Source organism: Pleurodeles waltl, chromosome 6, assembly GCF_031143425.1.
Source record: "Pleurodeles waltl isolate 20211129_DDA chromosome 6, aPleWal1.hap1.20221129, whole genome shotgun sequence".
NCBI lineage: Eukaryota > Metazoa > Chordata > Amphibia > Caudata > Salamandridae > Pleurodeles > Pleurodeles waltl.
The window spans coordinates 1,017,786,091-1,017,811,896 of NC_090445.1; the positions used below are offsets into that span (position 1 = coordinate 1,017,786,091).

The following is a 25,806-nucleotide window of genomic DNA, read 5'->3' on the forward strand; positions in this document are numbered from 1 at the left end:
GTTTGCGATTTCCTAATTGCAGGAAAATCGCTAACACTCTGATATAAAGACGAAGTCTGAAGAGATTTCAGGTGAGACTTTATTCCATCTCCAATGCTTCAACTGCCTATTCTCTTCACAGGTCTTCTCTCCAACCGTTCACCTCCCCTCACAGCCTACTCTTCACCTCTTTCCCAACATTCCGATCAACCCAAAATATAACACAGGGGGGAAGGGTACAAGGGAAATACCATTCCTATACATTGTTTACTCTAACACATATTTGCATTAATATACTACTATAAATATGTAATAACATAATACTATACTATTGTGATTAAAATAATACTACACTAACTAACTACATCACAACACATCTTCCCCTTTAACAAATTTGATATGAGACATTGACTTTTTTCACTAATAAGGTTATATGATAATAAATGACAGGTTGGCCAATAATTAGCAACAGATTAAAACTATTTAGTCAAAATTATAACCATATTTATATTCATATATTAACTAATAAATTATAATTTCCAAATTACATCAGACCGTGTTCATTTATGTTATATTGGAGGTCACTTCATAGTCCTTGTGCCATATTGGAGGATTGATTTGTCGAAGTCCCAACCTCCTATGGCACTTGCTTCCCAGATAGTTTTCTGCCAATCCCTCCACCACAGATTCTTCCACCCCGTTCCCATTTTCTTCTTCACTAGATGCCGATAACTTGACAAGTCTGTCCATGCTCCAGCATTGACCATTATCTAGTATTACCACATTTTTCTTAACTTTATTAATGCGGAAAGGGCCCATGAATTTGGTGTCTTTCATGCCTGCCCGTACCCCACTATTAGGTTTCTTAACATACACTTGATCATTGATATTCCAATCCTGTTTTTTCGCCCCTTGTGTGGATTCATACCTACTTTTATATTTGTTTTGATGTTTGGAGATTCTAATATTACTACACCGGGTAGAGTAATTACACTTATCCCCACCCCCTAACCAGACCGGAAAGAATTTGGTACAAGGCTTTCTGCCTTTAAAAGCTGTAAATGGGGAAACATTTGTGATAGAATTGGGAGTGGTGTGATATGCCCACAACATATCCCTGATAGCATTCTCTACATTCAAGGGATTGATACTTGCTAGTTGAATGCAATCTTTGATCATACGATTCATCCTCTCTGCTAGACCATTAGCTCTTGGACAATAAAGAGCTGTAGTAAGGTGTTTTACTCCAATGGATTCAAGGAAGTTCTTCATTGCCAAGGATGTCAATTGAACTCCATTATCCGTAATGAGACATTCCGGAATACCCTCTGCCGCAAAGGAGTCCTTGAGAAAATTAATAACCGCATCAGTATTTATTTGATTGAATAATTTGGTAGTTATCCAATGTGATCGGTAATCGACCAGAACTAAGCCAAATCTTTTACTAACACCTGGAAGATTGATAGGGCCGATAATATCAAAGGCTACTTTAGCCCAGGGTTTATCAGGTACTTCAACAGGAGAAATCGGAATTTTGTGAACTACTTTACTTTTGTCACTAAGTGCACAAATTGAGCAAGTTTTAACTTCACGCTCAACCATAGCATCCATGTTGGGAAACCAAAACCTTTCCCTCAATCTAGCTTTGGTAAGGCTTCTACCTAAATGGCCTTCATGAGCTAACTTAATGATCTTGAGTCTCAAATCTTGTGGTGGAATAGTTTTGTCATTCCTGAATATTAGATTATTATGCTCATTGATTTCGTGCCTCACCTCCCAGTAATTGCTGATGATTTCCTCAACATTCTTCTTTGACGTTGGCCGCCCATCCTTTGCCTTGGTCCTAAGTAAAGTTAATGACTCGTCCAGTTCTGACGCCGATATCCATTCCTCCCTACTGATTGAAGGAATGTTGATCATCATAACAGGGAATTCTTCAACTTCAAAGTCCTCTTTAATGTCTAATGGAACTCTGGATAAGAAATCAGCAGCTGTATTTTTGTTGCCGGGAAGGTATTTTCCTAAAATGTGTAACGACAAACTTCTGACTCACAAAGCCTCCAGACAGCAATTGAAGAATAACGAAAAGAGGGGTGGAGATGGCGATGTCCCCTCACACACCAACTCGTCGCCAGTGATATAAAGACGAAGTCTGAAGAGATTTCAGGTGAGACTTTATTCCATCTCCAATGCTTCAACTGCCTATTCTCTTCACAGGTCTTCTCTCCAACCGTTCACCTCCCCTCACAGCCTACTCTTCACCTCTTTCCCAACATTCCGATCAACCCAAAATATAACACAGGGGGGAAGGGTACAAGGGAAATACCATTCCTATACATTGTTTAGTCTAACACATATTTGCATTAATATACTACTATAAATATGTAGTAACATAATACTATACTATTGTGATAAAATAATACTACACTAACTAACTACATCACAACACACTCATGTACCCATGTGTGTTTGACCCACAGTGTGAGTTGCATTGGGTCGCAAATAAACCTACTCCAATAATATTCATGAGGTATGTCTCGCTTTGGGACCCATTGTGACTCACAAAAATCAGAGGGATGATGACCTACTGGGGTCTGCTGACCACCATATCTGCGATTTATTTTTCAATACAGCAACTTTTTTTTAAATGCAGCCAGTTTTCCTTAACAGAAAACGGGGTGCATTTCAAAAAGAAAACTGAAAAGTTTTCTTTTAATTTTTTCAGAGTAGGCAGTGGTCCGTGTGACCACTGTCTGCTCTTAAAAATGTTTTCACTCATATTCACAAAAGGGGAAGGGGTCCCTCGGGAACCCTTTTCCATTTGCAAATGGGTTACCACCACCTTCCAGGACTTGGTAAAATTTGAATGTTTTGAAACCGCATTTCAGTCTCAAAACATTCACACACAGAAGTGCGATTCGATATTAGGAAGGGATGCCATAAACCCGTCCCTTCCTAATACCGACTGGCAAACCCATTTTGCGATTCGGTAACAGTTTATTGAATTGCAAATTGGGCCTTTGTACGTGCCAAATAGCATTTTAGCAGTCGCAAACGGTCTGATCCTGCCAAATGGACCGTTTGCAACCGTTAAAAAGTTTTGTACACCTGGCCCCTAGAGTGGAAATCAAGTATATGGCATGTGCATATGTAAGTCACTACCAGAGTGACGTTTTCACTATTCGGTCATACCAATCTTAACTGGTCAATTAATTACGCTCTTAGATACCAACAAGTTTATACAGATGTACAGCAGACACTACACTGTGCTGTACTATATGAACATGTTAATCTATATAGATACACGGCATGCCTCCACTTATGTTTCTTTTTGAGACAGCCTCGTGAGGTGAAGAAACCTCTCCCTCACCCAGTTCTTAAAACAATCATCTGGTTGAGTACATTTAAATTACAGGAGACTTTAAAATGACATTGGTGACATTAGCATATTACTCTTTAAAGGACAAGATCACATCACTGACTGGGGCCAATTAGCCTTCTGTTAGATACTTCCACTGCTCATACAGTCAATGACAGATTGCGTCACTTCAGTCTGGGTAACTACGTAAATGTCTACCACTGTCAAATGCATCAAACGCAAATTGTTTAACTCGTGTAAATGGTCAACCATTCAGTGGAGATCTCCCAGTGCTCACAACAAATTACTCTCAAGACACGTAATTTATCTGCTCACGAGTTACCTAACATAATCACAGGTCAGATAGTGGTGGATACTCCTTAACAGCCAGGATTAACCAGCTGCAAAAGCTTTAGAGACATTCAGCAGTGGTTATAGTGGTATTTTTAGTCTAAAACCGACCATAAACAACCTATAGACGTTGCAACTAGGCGCAAATGGATTTGAACTTGTAACCTATACCGATTATCACAGACCTCCACAGTAGGTGCTCAACTCACTGAGCTATCTTGCCTAGCGGGTAATGGGATCTGCTCCCATTGTACAATGTCTGGTTAAATAGGTTTACCATATGGCTAAATGTAACCAAGTGGCATACTTTCTAATCATCAGCTTTCCATTTTACAAAAACGTTTGTGCAGGAATGATAATACAATTGTATCATGTATGAAGGGAAATGGAGAGGTGCGGCAATTAAACCCTATCAGTGAAAAATGATGTGTCTTCGTTACTTGGAACCCCATGGTGAACTGATATTCCTAGTGGCAATAAATAATAAGTATTGGCACAGCAAATAGGTCTCGCATTTGGGACCTTATCAGTGTTTTGTCATGCAGCGTATTATCCTGAGTGCTGTGCCGGCAGGAATTGAACATTTCTCAAGTGACTTGAGCAGATGATTGCAGTATATAGCTAGGTAAGTTGCCACAGAACAGCTTACAAAAACTATAAGTTAAAATGTATAATATACATTAAAAAGCAAAACTACAAAAAATAAACTATGTCAAAAAGGCATCCTAGAAGGTTGATTTCTTTCGTGAAATCTGCTTGGGCTGTGTGTGGTATTTTTGATCCCATTCATCGGCTGGCCCCATTAAAAAAGTGTTTGACAATATAGCAAAATTCGTGAAAACTTTTATAAACTGTGATAGAAGGCAAAATCTTTCTGTTTATAGGAAATTTCCCAGGTCCACTAATTACATCACTAGCAACGTCAGGCATGCGTTTTCTTTGCATTCTGTGACATTTAGCTGTAGTTTATGAAAAAAGCAACAAGTCCCAGAATCCAAATTAAAACAACTGGACTGAGGAGCTAGTCACGCCTCGACCTAGGAAACATTACAGGGCTGTCAGAAAGACACTCGATCACTCCGGACTCAGACAATAACTGGTGCTAATGTTATGAAAATAAACTGCCGGTGCGCTGTGAACTGCTGTTTGTGAGCCAAACAATCATCTCTTCACGGTAAGTAAAGTCTGCATTTGCCTGCTGACAGGAACATCCCCAGACGGGTTGTTTTCTTTGCCATGCCAGGAACAGCTCATATTTCCCCGGCGCCTGAAACAGTAGTTTCATAGGCATGCCTGCCTTCAGCTGAACTCTGCATGCAATTTTCACACCTGATGTAAACCTACTGGCAGCTTGTCCGTAGGGGCTATGACGGGGAGTTCCATGGAATGCGCCTTTAAGTCTCTGGTGACTCTAAACGTCTACTACGGACATCCTGGAGCTGTATATGCCTTAGTGGACACAAAAAATAAACAAGAAACATGGCACCTGTGCCTACTGTCCACCTACTGTCCCTAATGACCGGCATGGAGTGGTTGGTGGAGGGAGATGTTGGGGTGGGGGGAGGAGGGGGGCGTGGGGGGAGTTTGGGGGCAGGTGGGGGGGTAAGAGGCATGCAAGATTAAAGGGTGGGGGATTTAAATGAAGCAGCAACGGGGCTTCTTGGGGATCGAGATAAAGCTGGGCACTGAGCCAGGGAAACGCTTGTTCCAATTAAAAAAAACTGGCAGGCGAGGCAGGCTCCACTGAAGAAAGCGGCGCCCATCCCCATAAGCACTAAATGAAAATCCACAAAGCAAGGAAAGGGTGCAGTACTACAGGCTGTTACTGGGTGCGCTTCTGGCGTTTTAAAGGGACCTCTATTAGCCACATAAGGTACTGCATCCTTAATGCAGCCAACTAAAAGGATGCTGTTGCCACACTCTTTTCTGTTGAATGCAGTATTACAGGTGTGGGGACAACCAAACTCATCTGTTATTTGTAGCTCTCACTCGCATTTACAGGCACACACATGTGAATTTGGCTGTGCGCTTTCAATATAAATGGAACCACACATACCTTTATTGCATAGTGGAAGGGGAGAGAAACCAATGCGCTGAGGCTTGTCTGCGGAGGCAGTGCCGCCATTTCAAAAAAGCAGAAGCGACAAAATATAATCTAAAAATAAAGCTGCACTACCTTATACAATGAAAGTAAACAGACACATTCGTAAACAGCCCGAAAACACAGATGCACTCTGGTTACATGAGACAGGGGTCAGAGCGCTGACTTCAGACGGATGACAGAAGCTAAATAAAAAGGTAGTGCGCCCAAACTAAAGCATATGGCCAATAGCGGAAGGATCCATGTAGCGGGGGCAGTCTCCAGGGCAGGTACAAAATGGTCAAAAGGCGGGACCAATGTAGGTATTCACCAATGAAACCAAAGGAATTTTGAGAAGCAGACTAAACAACTAATGAAAAGCGGTGGGCGTGTTCAAAGCCCACAGAGGTAATACAGCATGTCTCGAAGACAGTGCATGCATGCTACCTAGGCAAGACTTAAAAGGCTTCATATTCAGGCTGTTCAGGTGACGAAGGGTGGTGCCCTCTCAAGGGGGCCCCATTAAGTCTAAATCCTATGGATATCTATGAGAAAAGGTAGTCTGGGGTGGCGGGCTAAGCACATTCTACAGGTGAGAAAGGGCATCATTTGGCCTAAGTCACTAGTCCTACGACGGTAAAACGCCAGACAGCAAAGAACCCACCCTATGTTCACAAGGAACAAAAAGTCACAACCTTGCCCATAATGCATGAAAGAGAGCACATGGGAAGTAAAAACAATGTTTGTGCTCGTCGTTATCCAGTTCCCCCATCAAAATATTAATACCAGGGAAAAGTCAAATGCAGGCTCCAACACACACATGCGCACAAGAACAGTGCAAACAGTTCACTCTTGTTCAAATAAAATGTAACCAGTTTCAAAAGATCCACAAGCTGAGAAAGTCAAGTGCCCTACCCAAGGATCCATGTTACAATGACTCAAATTGTGTGAGCAGATCCCTCCGACTATATGCCATAATGCCAGTTTTTAAACGGGAAGGATTTGGAAGAGGACAGAAATACACAAGAGCCAAGCGCCCCCCATGCACACCCCAGGAACAAGCGATGGAAAATAAAAAAAACAAAGGTGAGAAAAGCAGCAAACAAGCAAAATCATAGATATTCTCTTAAAATTCTTGAACAGTATAGTAACTTTGCTCATGTAGCAGGCGCAGTTCCTTTGTCCACCTTCAAACAGTTGCACTGTGCACAAACAGAAACAGCATGACCTATTACAATCAATCTGTATCCCACATGCAAATAAGAGAATGTCCCCTTGAGGGAGCACTGGGTGCTCTCTGTATTATAGAAGGGAATGCATAAGCATTTGTAGCCTCTTCTCTAACACAACAGTGCTCGGGGAACACATAAAATGGGTTCAAACGCCTGTACCAGCCATGGTGCACTGTATGCAATACGGTCCCATGTGTGCAACCCTAGAATACACTTTTGAATAGCCTGCTTGCATGTAGTGGGGAAAAAGGGGTCTTGCATTTCATGACATTAAGACACGTTGTCTTCTGTCTTTAAAAATAATTACGTCAATTAGACTAAACCAGTCTAAAAATAAATGTAACTGAAAATAGCATTTCAGAAACAAATATAAAGATTCACATATAAAGCATTGAATGGTGCCTCATACCGAGGCTTTAAGATGGCTTTGTTGGGTGAGGTAAGAAATTGGAAGGATTAGTTCAGGTAGGTTAAGAACCAACCTCAAATAATAATCACAATCCATGTCAAGGTAAACAACAAAAGTTGCAAAAAAACACTTGTGCTTAACCCTCTGGTAGTGTGACCCAAAGCAGCCTGGTTTAACTGAAATGCAACCTGTCAAATACTTATGAAGTACTCAAACTGTAAGATAGTGTAAACACTACACAACAAATAAATCCCAAACCAATTTAGAAAATTAGAGCAAATATTAGTAAATAAATGTACACTAAAATGCCCAAATTCCAGTTAGCATAACTGGACATATGATTTTTGAAATTTTGATTAAAAAATAGCACAAAAAAAAAAGAACAAAGTGCCAACTGCGGGGAACTGGTCACACTATACACAATCAAAGATTAAAACTGAAGACGATGGAATGCAGGTCGGATTACTGGGACTAGGTTCATCCCAGTGGAAAGTTTATCTTCAGACTAAGAACATTTTACTTACTTTTGGCAACACCTTATCTGGTAGACATTCTATCCAGTCGCAGATTCCTTACCTTAGAATATTATCCAGGTGTCAAACTGGATAGGAAAATCTTAAGCAGTACCACTTTGTGCTGGTGGGTAGCGTTTATCGGCTCTGGTTCGGCATCATCCATGCTGGATGTTATGTGCGTGGGTGTCTATACAGACATCACCCATGCTGACATCAGTTTATTTACGGGTCTCATTCTGCGCCAGAAGCAGAGAGCCACATCAGCAGGCTGACTGAACAGTGTGCAGAAACTAAGGGCCTCTGGATACCTTTTCAGGGAGGAAGACTGAATTGCCGAAATGGGGAAGTTGAGGGGGTCGGTAAGGAATCTGCAACTAAAGTCTACCAGATAAGATGTTACCAAAGGTAAGTAACTTGTTCAGCTGATAAAGGCTTCTAGCCGCAGATTCATTACCTAATAATAGGTATCAAAACAAATCCTCCCTGGATGTGGGTCTGTGAACTGTTTCAGACTAAAAAGCCCTTGAGGAACATTTAGGCAAAGTGCCCATTATGACGTACCTGACAGTCACAGCAGTAATGTTTGGTGAACATGTGCAAGGATGCCCATGTAGGAGCCTGACAGATGTCCAAGACAGGGACCCTGCGAGATAACACATTGGTCGCAGCTTTGGCTCTGGTGGAAAAAACCTACAAGCACTCAGGAGGTTTCATCTTGGCCAATGCGTAGCACATCTCAATAAGGAGTACAGTCTATCTGGAGATGGTCTGTTTTTGCTTTCCCCTTCTTCGCTCTAGTGAACCTAACAAGGAGCTGATCGTCCACTCTGTGTTTTGGTGCGATCAATGTAGAATAACACTCTTTTCAGGTCCAAGCGGTGAAGACTCTCCTCCTCGTCAGCAAAAAGGAGGCATGAGTGTAAAGAAGCAGTTTGTCTAGGAAAAAGTTGGTGTATAGAAAGTAACAGGGTACATGCATCTCGCTGACCCTCCTGGCTTATGTGATGGCCACCAAGAAGACTGTCCTGATCTTAAGAAGTCATAGGGGGCAACTATGCATGGGCTCAAAGTGTGAACACATTAAGAAAGTTAAAATCAAATTAAGGTCCCATTGGGGCATAACAAAAGGTTTAGGAGGAAACGGATGTTGAAGTTCTTTCCGAAAACCTATCACAACAGGTGACTTGAACAGGGAGATTTGATCCAGCAACGGCAAAAAAAGTTGAGATGGTCAAAAGATACTTGTTAACTGTGACTAGAGTGCTGAATCTGCCTGGCCATCAATCAGGCGAGTGCCACGGAAGGACATGTCCATAAAGGATGACCAGACACCCCTCAAGAAGCCAGTAGACCTCAGCCAGGCCTGGTGTCAAAGTTCCACAGACAAAGCAATCACTCTACCCAGTGAGTCTGTTGTGTTCAGTCAGCAGCATATTGTAAACTTTACTGCATACCTACTGTTGGCAAAAGCTTGGGCAGGATGGCTCGGGCCTCCCCCAAGGCAGTAAGCGGCACTAGCACGACCGAGTCCCTAAGAATATGGGAATACCTGTGAACACTGCATTCCTCTTGAGCAGATCACAGTGCAAAGCTGGTGGAAGCAAAAAAACCTCTTACTAACGGTGTCCAGCCTCTTGGGATTCCCTATATGGTTCTGTGGTAGGGCAAACACCAAGGTTAACATTAGACAAGGCCTGCATGATCTGGCTCTCGTGGGTGGGGTGTTGGGTGAGGAAAGCCGGATCCTGCCAACAAAAAAAAAGAAGAAAGCTATGGTGGCTGGTGATGGACTTCGAGGGGGATGAAAAGGTGTGCAGGGAGATGTATCTTTGAAATTATGTTTAAGTAAAAGAATCTTTTGAAGAATCGTTTTCTGGTCATACCAATAGTACATACATTTTGACCAACTTGGCTGGAATGAAAGGAAGAAGAACGCAGTCACCCTGTTTATCTTTTTTTTTTTTTTTTAAACAATTTCAACCATGGTGAATCGGTGTCTCACAGTCAAAGTACAGCATAAAGCATTAAGCAGAACAACATACCACATAAATATGTTAGCAATATTCATCCATTAGGCGAAACTAGAGTAAATATTAAATCTATGCATGCATTCCTACCCCCTCGGCTCCCACACCCAGTGCCTCCCTCCCATATCGACCCACTGTGCCCCTGTGAGTACATGGCATGTGTGGGCAAGCCTCCAAATGTATATCTCTAACCTCTGCCCATCCCTTCTATATCTTGTAGTGATTCTTAAGGCAACCTCTTGCGTTGTAAGTGGGGTGCTCCAGACTCATGCAAAAATCCATGCCTTTGTCCCAAACCTCAACGGATGGAGCAACCACATTCTTCCAAGCCTTTGTAATGCTTCTCTTGGTAACTGTTGGCCCAACAATAGGAGTGCCTTCTGATAGTGTGTACCACCCAGCTCGTTTGTTACATGAAGCTGCATCAGCCTAGGATCCCTTGGAATTCCCAAGCAGATCACCCTCTCTAATCTCCACAGAACCCCACTCCTAGAAACGAGAGAGAACAGGACAGTGCCAAAATATATCAGACAAGTTTCCTGGGGAGCTCATGCATCGCAAGCACCCCCCGTCTTGTATCAATCACATGCAGCGAAGTCAGGCCTTGGTGTAAAATACACAGTGGAGCAGCTTTAGCTGTATGTGATGAAACTGTGAAACTATTACCGTCACCCAAGGAACCTCATGTAGCTCCCTTCAATCGTCGTTGAGTTAACCCTGCTCCCTCTCCAAGGCCCTTCGTACAGCCACCACAGGATATGGAACATTCTTTAGCAACATCCTATATGTTTGCGACAGCTTGTGCTCCTTGAGAACTCTGGTATCTCCTAAGATGCTTGGAGCACCGGTGTTAAAGCATGGCGGAGTTGCAAATACTGAAAGAAAAACTGTGTACGATGCAAAGCGCACTCTACCTGTAACTCTTGGATGGATTTCAATATTCCATTGCGAAGAACATCTCCCAAAGTAGAGATTCCAAGTGTCACATGTTGTAAAGCCCCACAGAGCCACAATCTGTGGGAGGTATGCACCCCGTCATAGCGGAGTCTCCAACGTTAGGCTGCTCATTCATCTGGTGGCCTTCCTAGCTGCCGCCTGAACCTCCAACACCACACAAGGGGCTGGGGGGAAGTGACACCCCCATATAACAAGTGCCGAAGGCTCTGCAGACCCATATGCTTTCCATCAGGGGCATAAGCCAGGTCCACGAACACCACAATCACAGATAGTTAATAAGAAGAAGATGGGACGCCTAGTAGTACAAGGGAACATCTGGCGTGGTTATGACCCCCCTCAAACACCACCCTACAACACACTTCTCTAATGAAATGTGGGGCAGTCCTCACCCCCCCAGAGCAATGTCCATTCAAGTGCATTTACCTTCATGAAGACAATTTTGGCAATCGGAGGGGGTGATTTTGCAGTTGGTATAGAAGACTGGGTAGTGTGACCACTTTAAAGATGGCACAGTGTCCCATCAAGGACAATGGAATGGTGATCCAGAACTTCAGGCCTGATTTAGAGTTTGGCTGACAGAATACTCCATCACAAACATGACAGATATCCTGTCTGCCGTATTATGATCTTCATAGGCTATTATGATGGGATATCCGTCACATTTATGACGGAGTAACCCCCTTCGTCAAACTGGCCCTTAATGTCCAGCGCCAGCCGCTCAATCTGTGGCACCAGATTTCATTCATATGAACGCTGTGCATTCCCTGTGACTAATACTCCCAAGTACTGAAACCAAGAAGGCTGAACCAGTATGCCCGATGCCCATGACATGTCAACCGGGAACAGTGCTATGGGGTAAACCACCGATTTCCGTGGGGTGATCCGAAGGTCGGAGTATGTCCCGAATATATCCAGCTTATGCAGAGCCCTAGGCCCCAATGAGTCCGGGTCTCCAAAATACAAAAAGACAACATCCACGTAAAGGGAAATCCTATCACTCACTGAGTTGTCCTACTGGAAGCCCCTGAACAATGCATCAACCCTCACCCTAGTTGCCAGTGTTTCAATCACCAATGCAAACAGGAGGGGTGAGGGACAAAGGGCACCTCTGACTGGTGCACTTCACCACTGGGAACCACTCCAAGGCCACGGAACCACCACACTCCACCACACACACACACTCACTCACTCTGGCTCGGAGACTAGTGTACTAAAGACAAACACAGCTGATGAACTTGGGGCTGCAAACAACTTGGGCAAGAGGAGCAAACATGTAAGCCCAACCAAGGGAGTCAAAAGCTTTCAGAAAATTGACGGACATCACTGCACTAAGTTCCCCCACTGAATCACTTAAGGTGATCGCATTGTGCGCGCGCCTCCGATTGTGTTGTGTGGCCCGCTGCGGTACAGACCCTGTTTGGGATGGCCCAGATGCTCACCGACCTTCCCCAGATGATTGGCCAACATTTCCACTTCCGCATTCAGGAGATAAATGGGTCCAAAGTTTCACAGTGTGACGTCCATATCCGGCTCTGGGGTCACTAAAATGTCAGCTGTCATGAGATAGGGAGTTAGTTCACCTCTCTTGAGTGCTTCCTAATACATTCCCAGCAATAGCGGGCCCACTGTAGGCCACACCATGTGCCAGTTTTCAGGTAGGAACCCATTAAGTTCGGGCACCTTACCCAGCTGCAACTGTGCCAGGGTCGGCCACAGTTCTCCACTGATGACCTTGGCTTTCAAGGAGTCCCCGGCATCTGGAGACAGACAGGGCATTGGTAGTTAATGCCCAAATTGAAGCATAGCTCCTTGCGGACTCAAGGGGTCCACCTCATACAAGTCTTAATAAAAGATCCGGACTCACTCTTCACCACCCACAACCCATCGTGCAACTACAGGTATGCCACATGGCCTGCCGCGAATCTGGGAGTACAAAGCCAGTGGCGAGTTTTGCTGGCCTTATCTCCCCACTGGTAAATTCAACTATGAGTGGCCATCCAAGCCACCTGTGCCTCTTGTGCAAGTTCTTGCCAAAGCAGAGTCAGTGTATGCAGGGAGTCACTTAATTTTGCCTCGTGGCCAAAGCTTGCAGAACAGCCCTCGAGATCTAAAATGTGCTCCTCCAAATCTTTGACGTTCTGCCTACCCTTCTTCCTATGGCCTTTGGCACAGATTAAAATATATCCCGCAAGCAAGGCTTAGGTTATCTTTTTAAAAATGGCTTTCTTTCAGAGTGAACACACAAACCTTAGTTTGGTGACTGTATTTCAGGAACCACATGCAGTGCCAATGCAGATGCATGACTAACACTTGTTTTTCTATTTAAGCTCCAGGACTTCTGCAACACTGTCCCAAAGAAACAAAAAAAAACAACAACAAAAAAACAGCAGTGTGGCCAAAAAATGTAACAAGATGCACAACAGAAAAAAAGAAACCAAGCTAATACAGATCACCAACAACATATATAGGGCTTTGGCATCAGTCAGTGCTGTTGTCCTGGCCAGAAAATTATAGTGGTGCAGTTGAGAGACCTCTTTGAGGCTGTGAAAAACTCTCTTGATCCAAGTTGCCCAGAGAGCCATTTAAAAAAATGCAGACTATGCAGGAACAAGATATTCTCTTGAAATTTCAGTGAGCAAACTGAAGTCTGCCAATTAATTAGTCTCTGAATAAAGGAGGCACAGAGTATACTCCTGTGTACAAAATCAAACACTGTAAAAGGTAGAGAATCAAAGCAACACTAAGAGTGGAAATAAAACAGCTGCAAGAAGATATAAATTACTTCAATACAAATAAACAAGTTTGCACTTGAACAACTAAATATAAACAAACCGAGCAGATTAAAGTTTGTAAAGCAGTGGTTAGTGGCCTGAACTCTGATGTCACCACAAGGGTATACTGAGACACTATGGTATGGAAAGGATCACATGGAGCTAAGTAACACATTTAAATCAATATAAAGACATAGCAAACACTAAACTTGTGAGAAAACATCTGTGTGTGTGTTTAAACATATATTCACAAAAAAAAAAAAACTAGGGTTACAGCGACTATAGTTCGATTCAGATTTTACATAAAACATCCCAGTAACCTTTGCTTGTTTAGTGAATTTCTAAGGGTTTTCTTTAATTCTATTTCCCAACTCTAACATCCCTTTAACCTTTGTTTTTTAGTGAGTACCTAAGATGTTTTAAAGTAAAGTATTATTTAATCACCATACGTTAATCCAACCATTCGCATGCAGCCTACCCTGCGCTGCGCATGGCCCTTAGCCATGCACACTGTGGGCTTGGCAAAAAGGGTCTGGCTGCTGCAGCCAAGCCCCCGCATGGAGCTAAACCTGTGCTGTGGGTCTGAGAGTGGCTGTATGGGTGTGATACTGGGTGTGTGTGTGTGGTTGTGTAATTGGGTGAGTTTATGAGTGGGTGTGTGGGTGAGCACATGTGAGTGGCTGTGTGGGTGGGAGTGGGAGTGATTTTGTGGGTCTGTAAGTGGGTGTGTGAGTGGCTCCATAGGTGTGGAAGTGGAAGTGGAAGTGTGGGTGTGTAAGTGGCTGTATGGGTGTGTGACTAGTTATAGTAGTGGTTTTGTGGGAGTGTGAGTGGGTGAATAGGTGTGTGAGTGGGTCTGTGCATGTCTTTTTTTTTTTTTTAATTGGCGTTTGGATCTGCGGATTCACGTTGGAGGCTGCACTGAAAAAAAAACATTTGTGTGCAATTTCTTGTCCATGAGTGATCCCTCACAGGCCCCTTCATCAATCCCAAGGGGCGGGGTACCTCTACCCCAACACCTTCTATCACTTTCAACTTTTATTTTTCCCACCTGTGACAGAGTTTTGATACACAAAATGGAAGCCGCAGCTTTCCTGTCAGGTTGAGGCCAGCCAATCACGGCATTGTTGTTGGCGCTCAGATCTGCAGATCCGCTGCGGTGAGTGTGCAGTGGATCCGCTTCTCTACATATACCTAAGTCTTTCTTCTTTAGTGACTCCAAAACTACTAAACAAATCTAGACCGAATTACAAAAAGAAATCTTTCTGAACCAAGATTTAGCTTTCTTCCAAATTTGGTGTAATTTCGTCCAGCGTTTCGGGCTGTAGTCATGTTTAAAATCCCTATGGCAAACTACATGATGAAAACGTGTTTTGGGAATACTCAGAGTTTACAGAGACACAATGGAAAACAAAGAGTAGAGTAAGAACAAAAGACTCAAATACTCACAAGGATGAGGGTATCCATTACATCCTTACAGATCTGCAAGCTGGTGGGACTCGTCACCTCCAGAAACAGGTCAGTGGTGGATTTTCGTATCTAGAGACAGCATTTTACATATAAGAAAAACTGACTGAAGTTCTTCACTTCAAACACTTCTATGCCCTACTGTAACTGTAAGTAAAGTTAGCTTCATTGGAATTATATTGTCTTAAAACACTTCTAAATACTGTATAGATATAATGATCGATATAAAGGCTTTGATGTGCCAACATGCTCAAATTAAGGAAACTATAGAATGCCAATGAGAATGCTAGAAAACTCTGCCCTGTAGTCTGAGCAATTCCACATGCAAGAGTATGTAGAAATAATTTTAGTAAGTTAGCTGAGTTTCTGTCTTCAGCAAACCAACATGCTGGATAAAAATCACAAAAGCAGAAAGAAGTGTTGTTTGAGGAAGAAATTCTACTTCACAACCCCCTTACACACAGCCTTTTTCTTAGGAATGTACTCTGATTTGTTTTTGCTATATAAACATTCCAAGTAACAGCTTTTTGAAACCAATCCATGTGCCGCCATTATTACTTTTTTTATGTGAGCTAAGTAATCAGAAAAGAACCATCCTGTGCAACTATGGATATGCAGACAGAAACCCACCTCCTGGTGTGGAACTGCTTGGGTACTCTATTCAAAGGGTGAGGAATCCAAAGGTAGGTGTATCTATCAGAAGAACAAGTTGCTTACCTCCAGTAACACTTTTTCTGGTGGCTACAGTATCTACCTGTGGATTCCTCACTAACCCACCCTCCTCCCCATTGCTTGTGTGCATATGCCAAAAAGAAACATGTTTGTTTACAAATGTATGTATATACATTATAAATATGTATATATAATTCATTGATTTCAAGTCTGCAATAAGCAATTGCAATTGTGATGTTGGTTTCACCCAATCGCCTCGAAGGCATGAAATAAATGGGTGGAAACTGATGTCAGTACACCGACGAGGGCTTCTGATGAGGTCACGCAGAGTCTCGTGCATAGCCATGGACATTGATGTCCTCATCAATATAGGAAAGCTGTAAAGAAAAAGTTCAGTTGAATGCTGTTTCATGGGGATATTCAAAAGGTGAAGAATCCACAAATAGATACTGTAGCCACTAGAAAAAGCGTTACCAAAGGTAAGTAACTTGTTCTTCTGATGGATACACCTACCTTTGGATTCCTCACCTTTTGAATAGAGTACCCAAGCAGTCCCACACTCGGAGGTGGGTGTCTGTCTGCATATGTCAAAAAATCTTGCAAAACAGAACAAGCAAAGTGACCACCCCTCCTCACATCAAAGTCTAAGCAATAGTGGTTCGCAAAAGTATGGAGGGAGGCCCAAGTTGCCGTTTTTCAGATGTCAAGTACAGGACAGGCACCACTGTAGCTGAAGTGGAAGTAGGAGAATTAGCTCTAGTGGAATGAGCTCTAATACCTTCTGGCATTTCTTTATGCACATGGTGCTACATCTGGACCATGTCCTTTTATGCACAGCTTTTCCTTTCAACTTGGCCATGTAGCTAACAAACAGCTGATTGTCCAGCCGAAGACCATGTGTCCTGTCTATATAAAAACTAACACCCCTTTAAGGGTCCAACTGATGAAGCCTTTCCTCCTCCTTAAATGGATGTGGAGGAGGACAGAATGTAGGAAGGGTGGTAGACTGGCCCCACAGGAAAAGAAGTAACCACCTTTGGCAGGAAAGCAGCCCAAGGTCTCAATAGCAAATTATCTGTATAGTAAATTGTGACGGACGGTTTCACACTAACTCACTAACTCATCTACCAGACATTATGGCAATCAGAAAAATCGTCTTGAAAGTAATTGTTTTAAAGGACACTTCTGTAAGGGTTCAAACGGAGAACCCGAAAGTAAAGTTAGTATCAAACTAGGATCCCACTGAGGCATAATAAAAGGAGTGGGAGGATATTTGTTATTAAGATCCTTAATAAACCATGACACTATAGGCGACTTAAACAGAGAATGTTGATCAGGTAAACAAAAGAAAGCCTAAAGGGCAGACAAATATCCGTTAACAGTAGCAACTGCACAAACTTGCTGTACTAGCGAAAGTGCAAAATGTAAAATATCAGACAAATGAGCTTTAAGGGGGTCAATAAACTTTTCTTCATACCACTTTACAAACCTAGCCCATCTGCAAGAATAAACATGTTTGGTGGAGTGTCTTCTGGCTGATAAAATAACATTCACCACATCAGGGGGACGAGAAAAACATTTCAGGTTGCCCAGTTCAATCTCCAGGGATGTAAGTGCAGGCTATAGAGGTGGGGGTGTAGAACCTGAACCTGCAACTGTAAGAGGACGTCTGCCCCGTGGGTGAGATGGAGCAGGGGGCACACTGAGATGGTCTGTGTACCACACCCTTCATGGCCAATCTGGGGCTATTAATGACTTGGGCCCAGTCTTGGCAAATCTTCTTGAAAACTTGAGGAATCAAAGGTATTGGGGGGGGGAGAGAATGAGTAAAACAACTGGGAGCCCCAGTCTAATTGAAACGTGCCCCCAATGCTCTCTGTATCAGATACTGGAGGCTGCAGAATGACAGGTATTGTGCGATCTCTCAAGTGGCAAAAAGGTCTATTTCAGTGGTCTCCCATAACAGGAAAATGTGAGGAAATACTTTCGGATGGAGACACCACCTGTGATCGGCTGAAAAATGCAGACAGACTGTCCGCACAAATGTTCAGAACTCCGGCCAAGTGATTTGCCAAAATGCAAATCTCATGGTCCTGAGCCCAGAACCACCAGATTCACAGAGCCTCTCTGCAGAGAAGATATAACCCTACTTCTCCCTGTTTATTTACCACATTTCAGTAGTATTGTCTGCTAGGACCTTCACCAACTTACCGAAATGGAAGGGAGGAAGGCCTTGAGAGCCAAACTTTTCACTCACAATTCAAATAGAAATATGTAACAATCTTTCTTCTGGAGAACACAGTCCCTGATCTCCAGATGGCCGAGGTGAGCGTCACACCGTAGGGTAGAAGCATCCGTTTTAACTGTGGTCACAGAAGTTGGAGCACAAAACAGCTTCACTTGAGACAGAGTGCCGGTCACACTCCACCACTGAAGATCCACTGCAATGTCTCTGGAGGTCCTAACCGACTGAGACCCCTTGTTATGTTGAAACTACTGCCTCTGGGGGCACTACTGAAGGGCCCTAATGTGCCAGTGTGCATTGGTAACCAACAGAATGCAGGAGGCTATCAAACCTAGCAGGCACAAGACCTTCAGGACTGGAACCGTCACTCCATTCGGAAACAGGAATCCTAGCCTGACTGTCCAGTATCCTCTGAGGAGGAGGGTAGGCTTGATTCACAACAGTGTCCGGTAGTGCCCTTATGAACAGGGTGCACTGAGAGGCCTCTAAGTCAGACTTGGGCTCGTTGATTAAAAAAACAAAAGCCCAGTTTGAACAACAACTGACTTGTCCACTGCAAGTGATGCAACACCAACTCTGGGGACCTGCATTTGATCAGCCAATCATTCAGGTAAGGCTATACTAGCACTCCCCACCTTCCGAGATGAGCTGCAACCACCGCCATCATCTTATTGACTTCTAGGAATGGGACGAAGGCGATTCGGAACATAGACAAGACTTCAGATGTCTTCTTTTCTCGCCTTGGACATAAAAACCTTTGCCTCTCTCTCATTCAAGGCCTTGAGATTTATCTTCTGGCATAATGAACAGGCACCAATATCGGGGTCAGAGCTCAGACACCAAACACACTCTTCATGAGGATCAGTGGTGAACATCTTACCCTCACATTCCCTGCAGGGCTTGAGCCCAGACTTCCATGGAGGAGACACTTTTCAGCAACAACGTTGCATTTTCTTCGAAAAAATGTTGCAGGAGTCCTACACTATGGAGAGCCTATAAAAGGATTATGTTACTTACCCTGTAAGTATTTGTTTGTGGCATGTAGTGCTGTAGATTCACATGCTCTGCATACTCCTGCCATCTAGTGTTGGGTCCATAGTGGTGCAAGTTGTTTTTCTTTGAAGAAGTGTTTTGCGTCACAAGATCAAGTGACTCCTCCTCTCAGCGACATTGCGCATGAGCATTGACTCCTTTGTTAGATTGTTTTCCCGCAGGCGGGAATCTGCCTGATCTGGATATTGGGATGCCTTTATGAAGTAGGGAAAAAAGCTACTTTCCTCAAGAGAAATTGTAGTGGACATGAGTGGAGTGGTGCGAATGGGGGACCCATGAGTATAGCGTGTACAACATCAGGAGGGTTGGGGACAGCCTAGGTGGAATAACTCTTATGAGTCCTTCCATGAAAGCCTTTACGTCTGGAATGCGGAGTAAAGAAATGTGCCCGTCTGTTCTGGAGATATGGAGCTATAGCTATACTATGTAACAAATGGAAGTGTAGGAGAGTTGCTTTTGCAAATGAAGCAGGTAGAAGACAATATCTTGAACTGTAGCTTTCATGGGATCAATGTGTCTGGGTCAGCAGCAGCATGCAAAACGTATCCATTTTGCAGACTAACAAGCTCTAGTGGTTGGTCTGCGTGCTTCCCTGAGATTGTCCATACATTCTGTAGGCAAGCCAAGGTAACCATGTCCTCAGGAGCCATATTGCAGGGTTGAGTGACCTGGAGTTTGGATGTCTGATTTGTCCTTGATGCTGGTTTAGAAGGTCCGGCCTGTTGGGGAGCTTCTCGTGTGGGACTACGGAAAGGTCCAGTAATGTGGTGAACCACGGCTAGCGTGCGTGCCCAGGAGTGAGCCACAAGGATCATGGTGAGAGACGTTTGCCTGAATTTCCAAACCAGAAATGGAATCAGAGGGAGAGGTGAAAAGCATAGGCAAATATCCCTGACCAACTCATCCATAGAGCGTTGCCCTTGGATACAGGGTGTGGATACCTGGAGGCGAAGTTTAGGCATTTTGTGTTTCTGCTGTGGCGAAAAGGTCTATGTGAGGAGCCTCCCCTCTCCCCACTCCCCCATCCTTTTAAAGTATGACTGGAGGACTTGCGGGTGGAGCTCCCACTTGTGGCTGCATTTTGCTGAGCAGGTCTGCAAAGCCACTGTTTGTTCCCTGAAGATACTCCGCCAACAGGTGAATGTGGTGATGAAGAGCCCAATTCTAAATATTTCGAGAGAGGTGTGATAGATGTGAAGACCATGCCCCCCCATTTTTGTAAATAATACATTGCTGCCATGTTGTCTGTCCCGACTAAGACAACCTTGTAAGACAGGTGAGGAAGGAAAGCTTTCAGTGCTAGGAGTACTGCCTGAAGCTCCATGTAGTTGATGTTTAGGGACTGGTGTTTAGCATCCCTTGGCCTTGAACTGCCAAGTCTTGTAGGTGAGCACACCAACTCGTCGGTGATGCGTCTGTGGTCATTGTGATGTGAGGCACAGAGTCTAGAAAATGCTGTCCCTTAAGGAGGTTGTTTGTGTTCCACCATTGCAGAGTACGGTAAGTCTGGCAGTCTACTGAATCCTTGAGGAGATCCTGTGACTGGGGCCACTGGCGAGATAGGCACTGCTGTAGTGGATGCATGTGTAGTCTGGCATGGGGAACTTTGGCACTGCATGAAGTCTTTATCCCCAGCAGACGCATAATGGACCTGGCTGTGAAGTATTGGCTTTGTTGAAACTGAGGGAGAAGTGCCTGAAAACTCTGGATGTGGGCTGGATTGGGGGATCCTAGCCCTAACTCTGCGTTCAAAATTGCCCCTTGGTAAAGTTGAACTCGTAGTGGCTGGAGATGAGATTTGGGAATGCGGAGAGTGAATTGTGAAGGAGGACTTTGAATTTGATGTGCAGGGGGAATCGGTATGTCAAAGAAAGACATTTTTTTTTATTCAAATTTTATTTCTCTCTCTTTCAGTCTATCAGCTGGCTTCACCATGAGTGGATAGCATTCTGCTCTACCGAAAGAAGCATATTGGCACACACAGTAATTTTGTTCAGTGCCAGGAACTAGTGTGGCAATGTGTGCTTTTTGCAACCAAATTTGTTTTGCTTTTTGCCATTGTTTGTTACAATGGTGAGGGCCTGGCAGCTCCCACAACAATAAAGTGTTACAAAATCCATGTTAAAACAAGATACGCTTTGACAAAACCAAAAGATTAAGCACCTATGTCGGATTGGTTGGCTCTGCAAGTGCTGGTTTATTTTCATGTTTCCCATAATTTTGTTGAAAATTGGTTACACTGATTTTTCCATTAGGAATATTTTTGGGAATTATTACTATGCATCAACACATTTTACTAAATGATGCCTCAAAGAAATAGTACCTACAATTTCACTAACTTAGAAAAACTTTTTTCCTACTTGCATTTTTTTCTGAACATTTATTTCGAAATTAACAATCATCTATCTTGCTTACAAGCTTCTTCAAATTATTCCATCTAATCAAAGAGCACTCTGGGAGCTTTATACATACTCTTCTATTGTTAAACTTTTCAAATGTGTGGGTACACATTTTAATGGAACCACTGTCGGTAGTGAAGCGTGAACTTGCAAAGTTTATTTAGAGTGCCCACCTTAATAATAAAGGTTTTGTATTAATCAACCATAAATACAAGTTCGAACAGCATTAACATATGATGTCCTTCACTCTAAACAATATGTTCTGGGCATTCAGCAATAGGAATTCCACAACCTTGCCTTCTTTAGAGTGACCATATGGAAGTGTTCTGAGAGGACGTATTTGTTTAGAGGTCGGAGGTCCAGTGTTGGTCTGGGATACCAGCCTTCTTTTGGAATCAGGAAGTATACTCCTGAGCCTTGCTGTTGATATGGAACAGGTTCTATGGCCCTCTTGAGAAAAAGGGCTTGGACCTCTTAATTGAGGAGGTTTAAATGTTACTTCTAGACCCTGTGAGTGCAAGGGGGAATATTGGGAGGTGTGGTAATGAGCTCCAGACAATAGTTATGTTGGATAATGGCCCATTGGTCTGAGGTGATGGAATACAGATGGTGTGAAAATGTTGGAGTCTTCCCCAAACAGGTGTTGAATGACTGGGGGAAGGTGAAGGTAGTCACTGCTTAGCAGTAGAGGAGGATCCATGTGTGGTGGTGCTCTTTACTCTTTCCTTGTTATTGGAGACCCTGTAGGAGCCTCTGAAGTAAACTCTACTATAAGAGGTTTGGGTTTGTCTATGTGGGATGGAAGCCTCTGCTGTGGAGGATGTGTCCCCCTCTGCATGGGAGTTTGAAAGGCACACATGGCCTTGGCAGTGGTGGTGTCTTTTTGTGCTTTTCTAGTGTGGTATCCACCTATGGTCCGAAGAGGTGCTCTTATCAAAAGGCACGTTAAGAACTGCCTGTTGGACCTCAGGTTTGAAGCCAGAGCACCAAAGCCAGGCATGCTTTCTTACAAGAATGGTGGTATTTATTCCCCGGGATCCAGTGTCTGCCAAATCGAAGGGCACCGGATGGAATTATTAGTTATGGTTTGGCCATCTGAGACAATTTGTTGTCCAAGTCTACGGCGTTCCTCAGGGGGGTGCTGTAGTAAGTCTTCCATTTCATCCAAATGGGCCCAATTGTATCGGGCCAAACGGGCTTGCGAATTGGCAATGTACCAATGGTTCACGCACTGTGCCGCCACCCACTTCTCTGTGGTATCAATCCTTTTGCTCTCCTTTTCTGAGGTAGCAGAGTCCCCAGTGGCTTGGCTATTAGCTTGTTTAGGGGCGGTGGTTGCTGCAATTGAATCAGGTGGTACCTGTGCCCTGATGTAGAGTGGATCAGAAGAAGCTGCCTTGTACTTTTTGTCCACCCATGGGGTGATCACCCTGGAGCGCACAGGCTCCTTAAATATATCCTATGCATGTCGAAGCATGCCAGGGAGCATGTGGAGGAACTGAGTATCCCTATGTGTGGAGGAAAGTGTGTTGAACAAAAAAAGTCTTGCTCTATGGGCTCCTTGTGCAGCTCTACATGGTGGAATGCAGCTGTCCTACAAATCACTTGCTGGCTGATAGGATGTGGCGTCCTCCAGCGATGAAAGATGAGCCAGGTAATTTGAAGCAACAGGATCAGGGCCATAAGCATCCCATGGGTCTGCGTCATAAGGAAGGCCCCCTAAACCCTCAGTAAAATCCTGTGGTGACCCCTGAGGTGGATCATCTCCTTGTGTGGGTGAGGGAGGTGGAGACTGAAGAGGGGAAGGGGGTGGAAGTGATTAAGTTAGTGGAGGAGGAGAAGGAGAGTGGAGGAGGTGGAGGTGTTGGAGAAGGTTGTCGTGGTGGGCTAGTAGCCTTGTCCTTTGTCGTCCTCTTTGGAGGAGCGGGACGTCCAGGACCTCTTGAAAAGAGTTTCCTCTTTGGGAGCACAGGAGAGGATGGTGTGGCTATCATCCTACCCTCTACCTTCTTGAATCTGGAGTTTGCACTGTGTAGCATCCATTTTTCAGGAAACAGTTTGAACGGAGAAGGGCTAGTGGAGGACTGGCCTGAATCTCTGCTTAAACAGGTGCCAGCTCCAAAGGTTTCAGGGCTGAAGGCTTGTGGTTTGAAAGCTTGGTCACCACCAAGATAGAAGCTGGTGCTGTCTGATCATTCCAGAGGTTCGGATAGATATTGAAAAAACATCTTGGTCCCAAGGCTGTCGAGGTCGAAGCTGATGTTTTGCCTTTAACTTTAGCTTGTATATTCGGTGTTGGGCCATAAGGCGGGATGGCCAAAACACTTTCCCGGTACCAACCATGCCGAATGCCACTTGCGGACTGGCAACCTCTATGAAGGTCTGTAAGGCCTTTTTGAAGGATTTGTGTATGACAGCAGGGGCCACAGTACTCATGCACTGGGCAGAGAGAAGTTCTTGCCTTTCGATGTCGAACTCCTGTGCTGGTTCCTCCTGAGGCAAGTTCCTCTCCGAAGAATCTGAGGTGTCGTCCATCGCCTTCGGAGCCATTTCCAGCCTACGAGCTCTCTGATCTCAAAGGGTCTTTTTCTACCAGAAAGACTTGTCGGCGTAACAGTGGACCTCGCTGTGGTCTGCAGAGAGACACAGGTAGCATGCAAGGTGTTGGTCATTTTGCGGGAACTTGGTGCGGCACCGAAGAAAGAAGCAAAACGCGTTAGTTCCACCGGGAAACCATTCCAGTCAGTGCCAGAGTCACATGAAACCGACAAATGACGACAACGCTAAGATAGGAGAAGCGCGATCGAATACAATACTGTTGGAACAGAAAAGAGAGATTGAAAAAACTGAGTCGACAGACAGCGCAAAGGCACACACGTACGAACTGGATGAAGAGTAAACAATCTAACAAAGGAGTCTATGCCCATGCACAATATCACAAGAGAAGGAGTCACTTGATCTCATGAGTCAAACCACTTCTTCGAAGAAAAATAAACTGCACCACTCTAACCCAACACTAGAAGGCTGGGGTATAAAGAGCATGTTTTTACAGCCACATGTGCCATTGAACTAACAGTTATGCATCGGAGGCACAGAAAAAAGGGAACTGACGTACATACACCGACCAGGGCTTCTTATGGCTCCGATGACGTCACACGGAGTTGCATGCAGAGTCATGGACATTATGACGTCCGCGTAGACATGGGAGAGCTGTAAAGACAAGTTTCCATAGAACGATGCCACATTGGGGATATTCAAGAGGTGAGGAACCCACAGGTAGATGTATCCATCAGAAATGCAAGCAACTCATTGAGCACTCATCATCGAAAGAACAGTTTTTGACTCAATCCCAGGATTTTAGTTATGATGTGATAACCTATGATCCCTAGAAAGCATAACTGGTGAATATGGAGGCACAGAATCAAGTACACATTATTGAACACGCTGACCAAGACTATAATCAAGAGTAATAGGGTCACTATAGATTTCTTTTTTTTATCCTCTCTTGAAATTATCAGTGTCAAACTCATGGAGAGACTTGCACTGAAGAAGCTGGCACAATTGTTTTCCACACTCTCCCATACCAAGAGCAGGAAGAGGACTACGACAAGTACATTTATAGTAAAAAGCATTTTGAGAAGAAACTCTAGTGAACAGAAATCAAGGTAGTGCTGAAAGACTGTATGGTTAAAAGTTACCTAAGTGGAGAGATGCAATTCCGTAGTCTGTAAGTTTGATTACATTTGTTTTAAACAACTAATGTGAGTGAGAGCATTGTGGCTTTAGACAACAGGAGCTTATTCTTGAGGACTTATTCAGACAATGGTAGAAAAGGACTGCTCTTAGTTCACAATGGAGGGTCAACACCCTCTTACAAAGATGCCAGGATGATTACCGCTGAGAAGTGGTAAAAATACAACCTTGGGTAAAGAGGAGTCAATGAGTTAGGGAGGTAGCACATTGTAAATTCAAGGCCAAGATAAAGAAAATGAACTATGGATATTGAGAGTGTCTACTTGAATACACCAGGAATTGGTGGGGGCAGTCCGGGCAGGTTGTAGTATGCACATGGTAGAGTTTACGTGGTTGAAGAACATCTGCAAAAGGCAAATAAGGAAACTGTTTTATACAAGAGAGGTGACCAAGGTTTGACTCAGCAGAAGCAAAGGTGCAGATGGATAATGCTCATGTGGATAACAGGACAGTCGCTGTGATGCATGATGGGATAGAGGTGGGGAAGGAGATAATTTAAAAGCTGTCTGCTAGTAAATGGTAAAGCTATCCAAGAAAG

The 25,806-nt window shown here is 43.9% G+C and overlaps 2 protein-coding genes across 2 annotated transcripts in view; one reads left to right on the forward strand and one right to left on the reverse strand.

Moving 5' to 3' along the window:
• Window positions 1–25,806, forward strand: part of SMIM1 (small integral membrane protein 1 (Vel blood group)) — a 402,844-nt gene that overhangs the window by 328,020 nt on the left and 49,018 nt on the right. The window lies entirely within an intron of this gene.
• The window catches only part of LRRC47 (leucine rich repeat containing 47), a 127,966-nt gene that overhangs the window by 3,973 nt on the left and 98,187 nt on the right, over window positions 1–25,806 (reverse strand). The window contains exon 6 of the mRNA XM_069239958.1: window positions 15,129–15,218. Coding sequence (XP_069096059.1) covers window positions 15,129–15,218 — 90 coding nt within the window. The remainder of the gene's footprint in view (window positions 1–15,128; window positions 15,219–25,806) is intronic.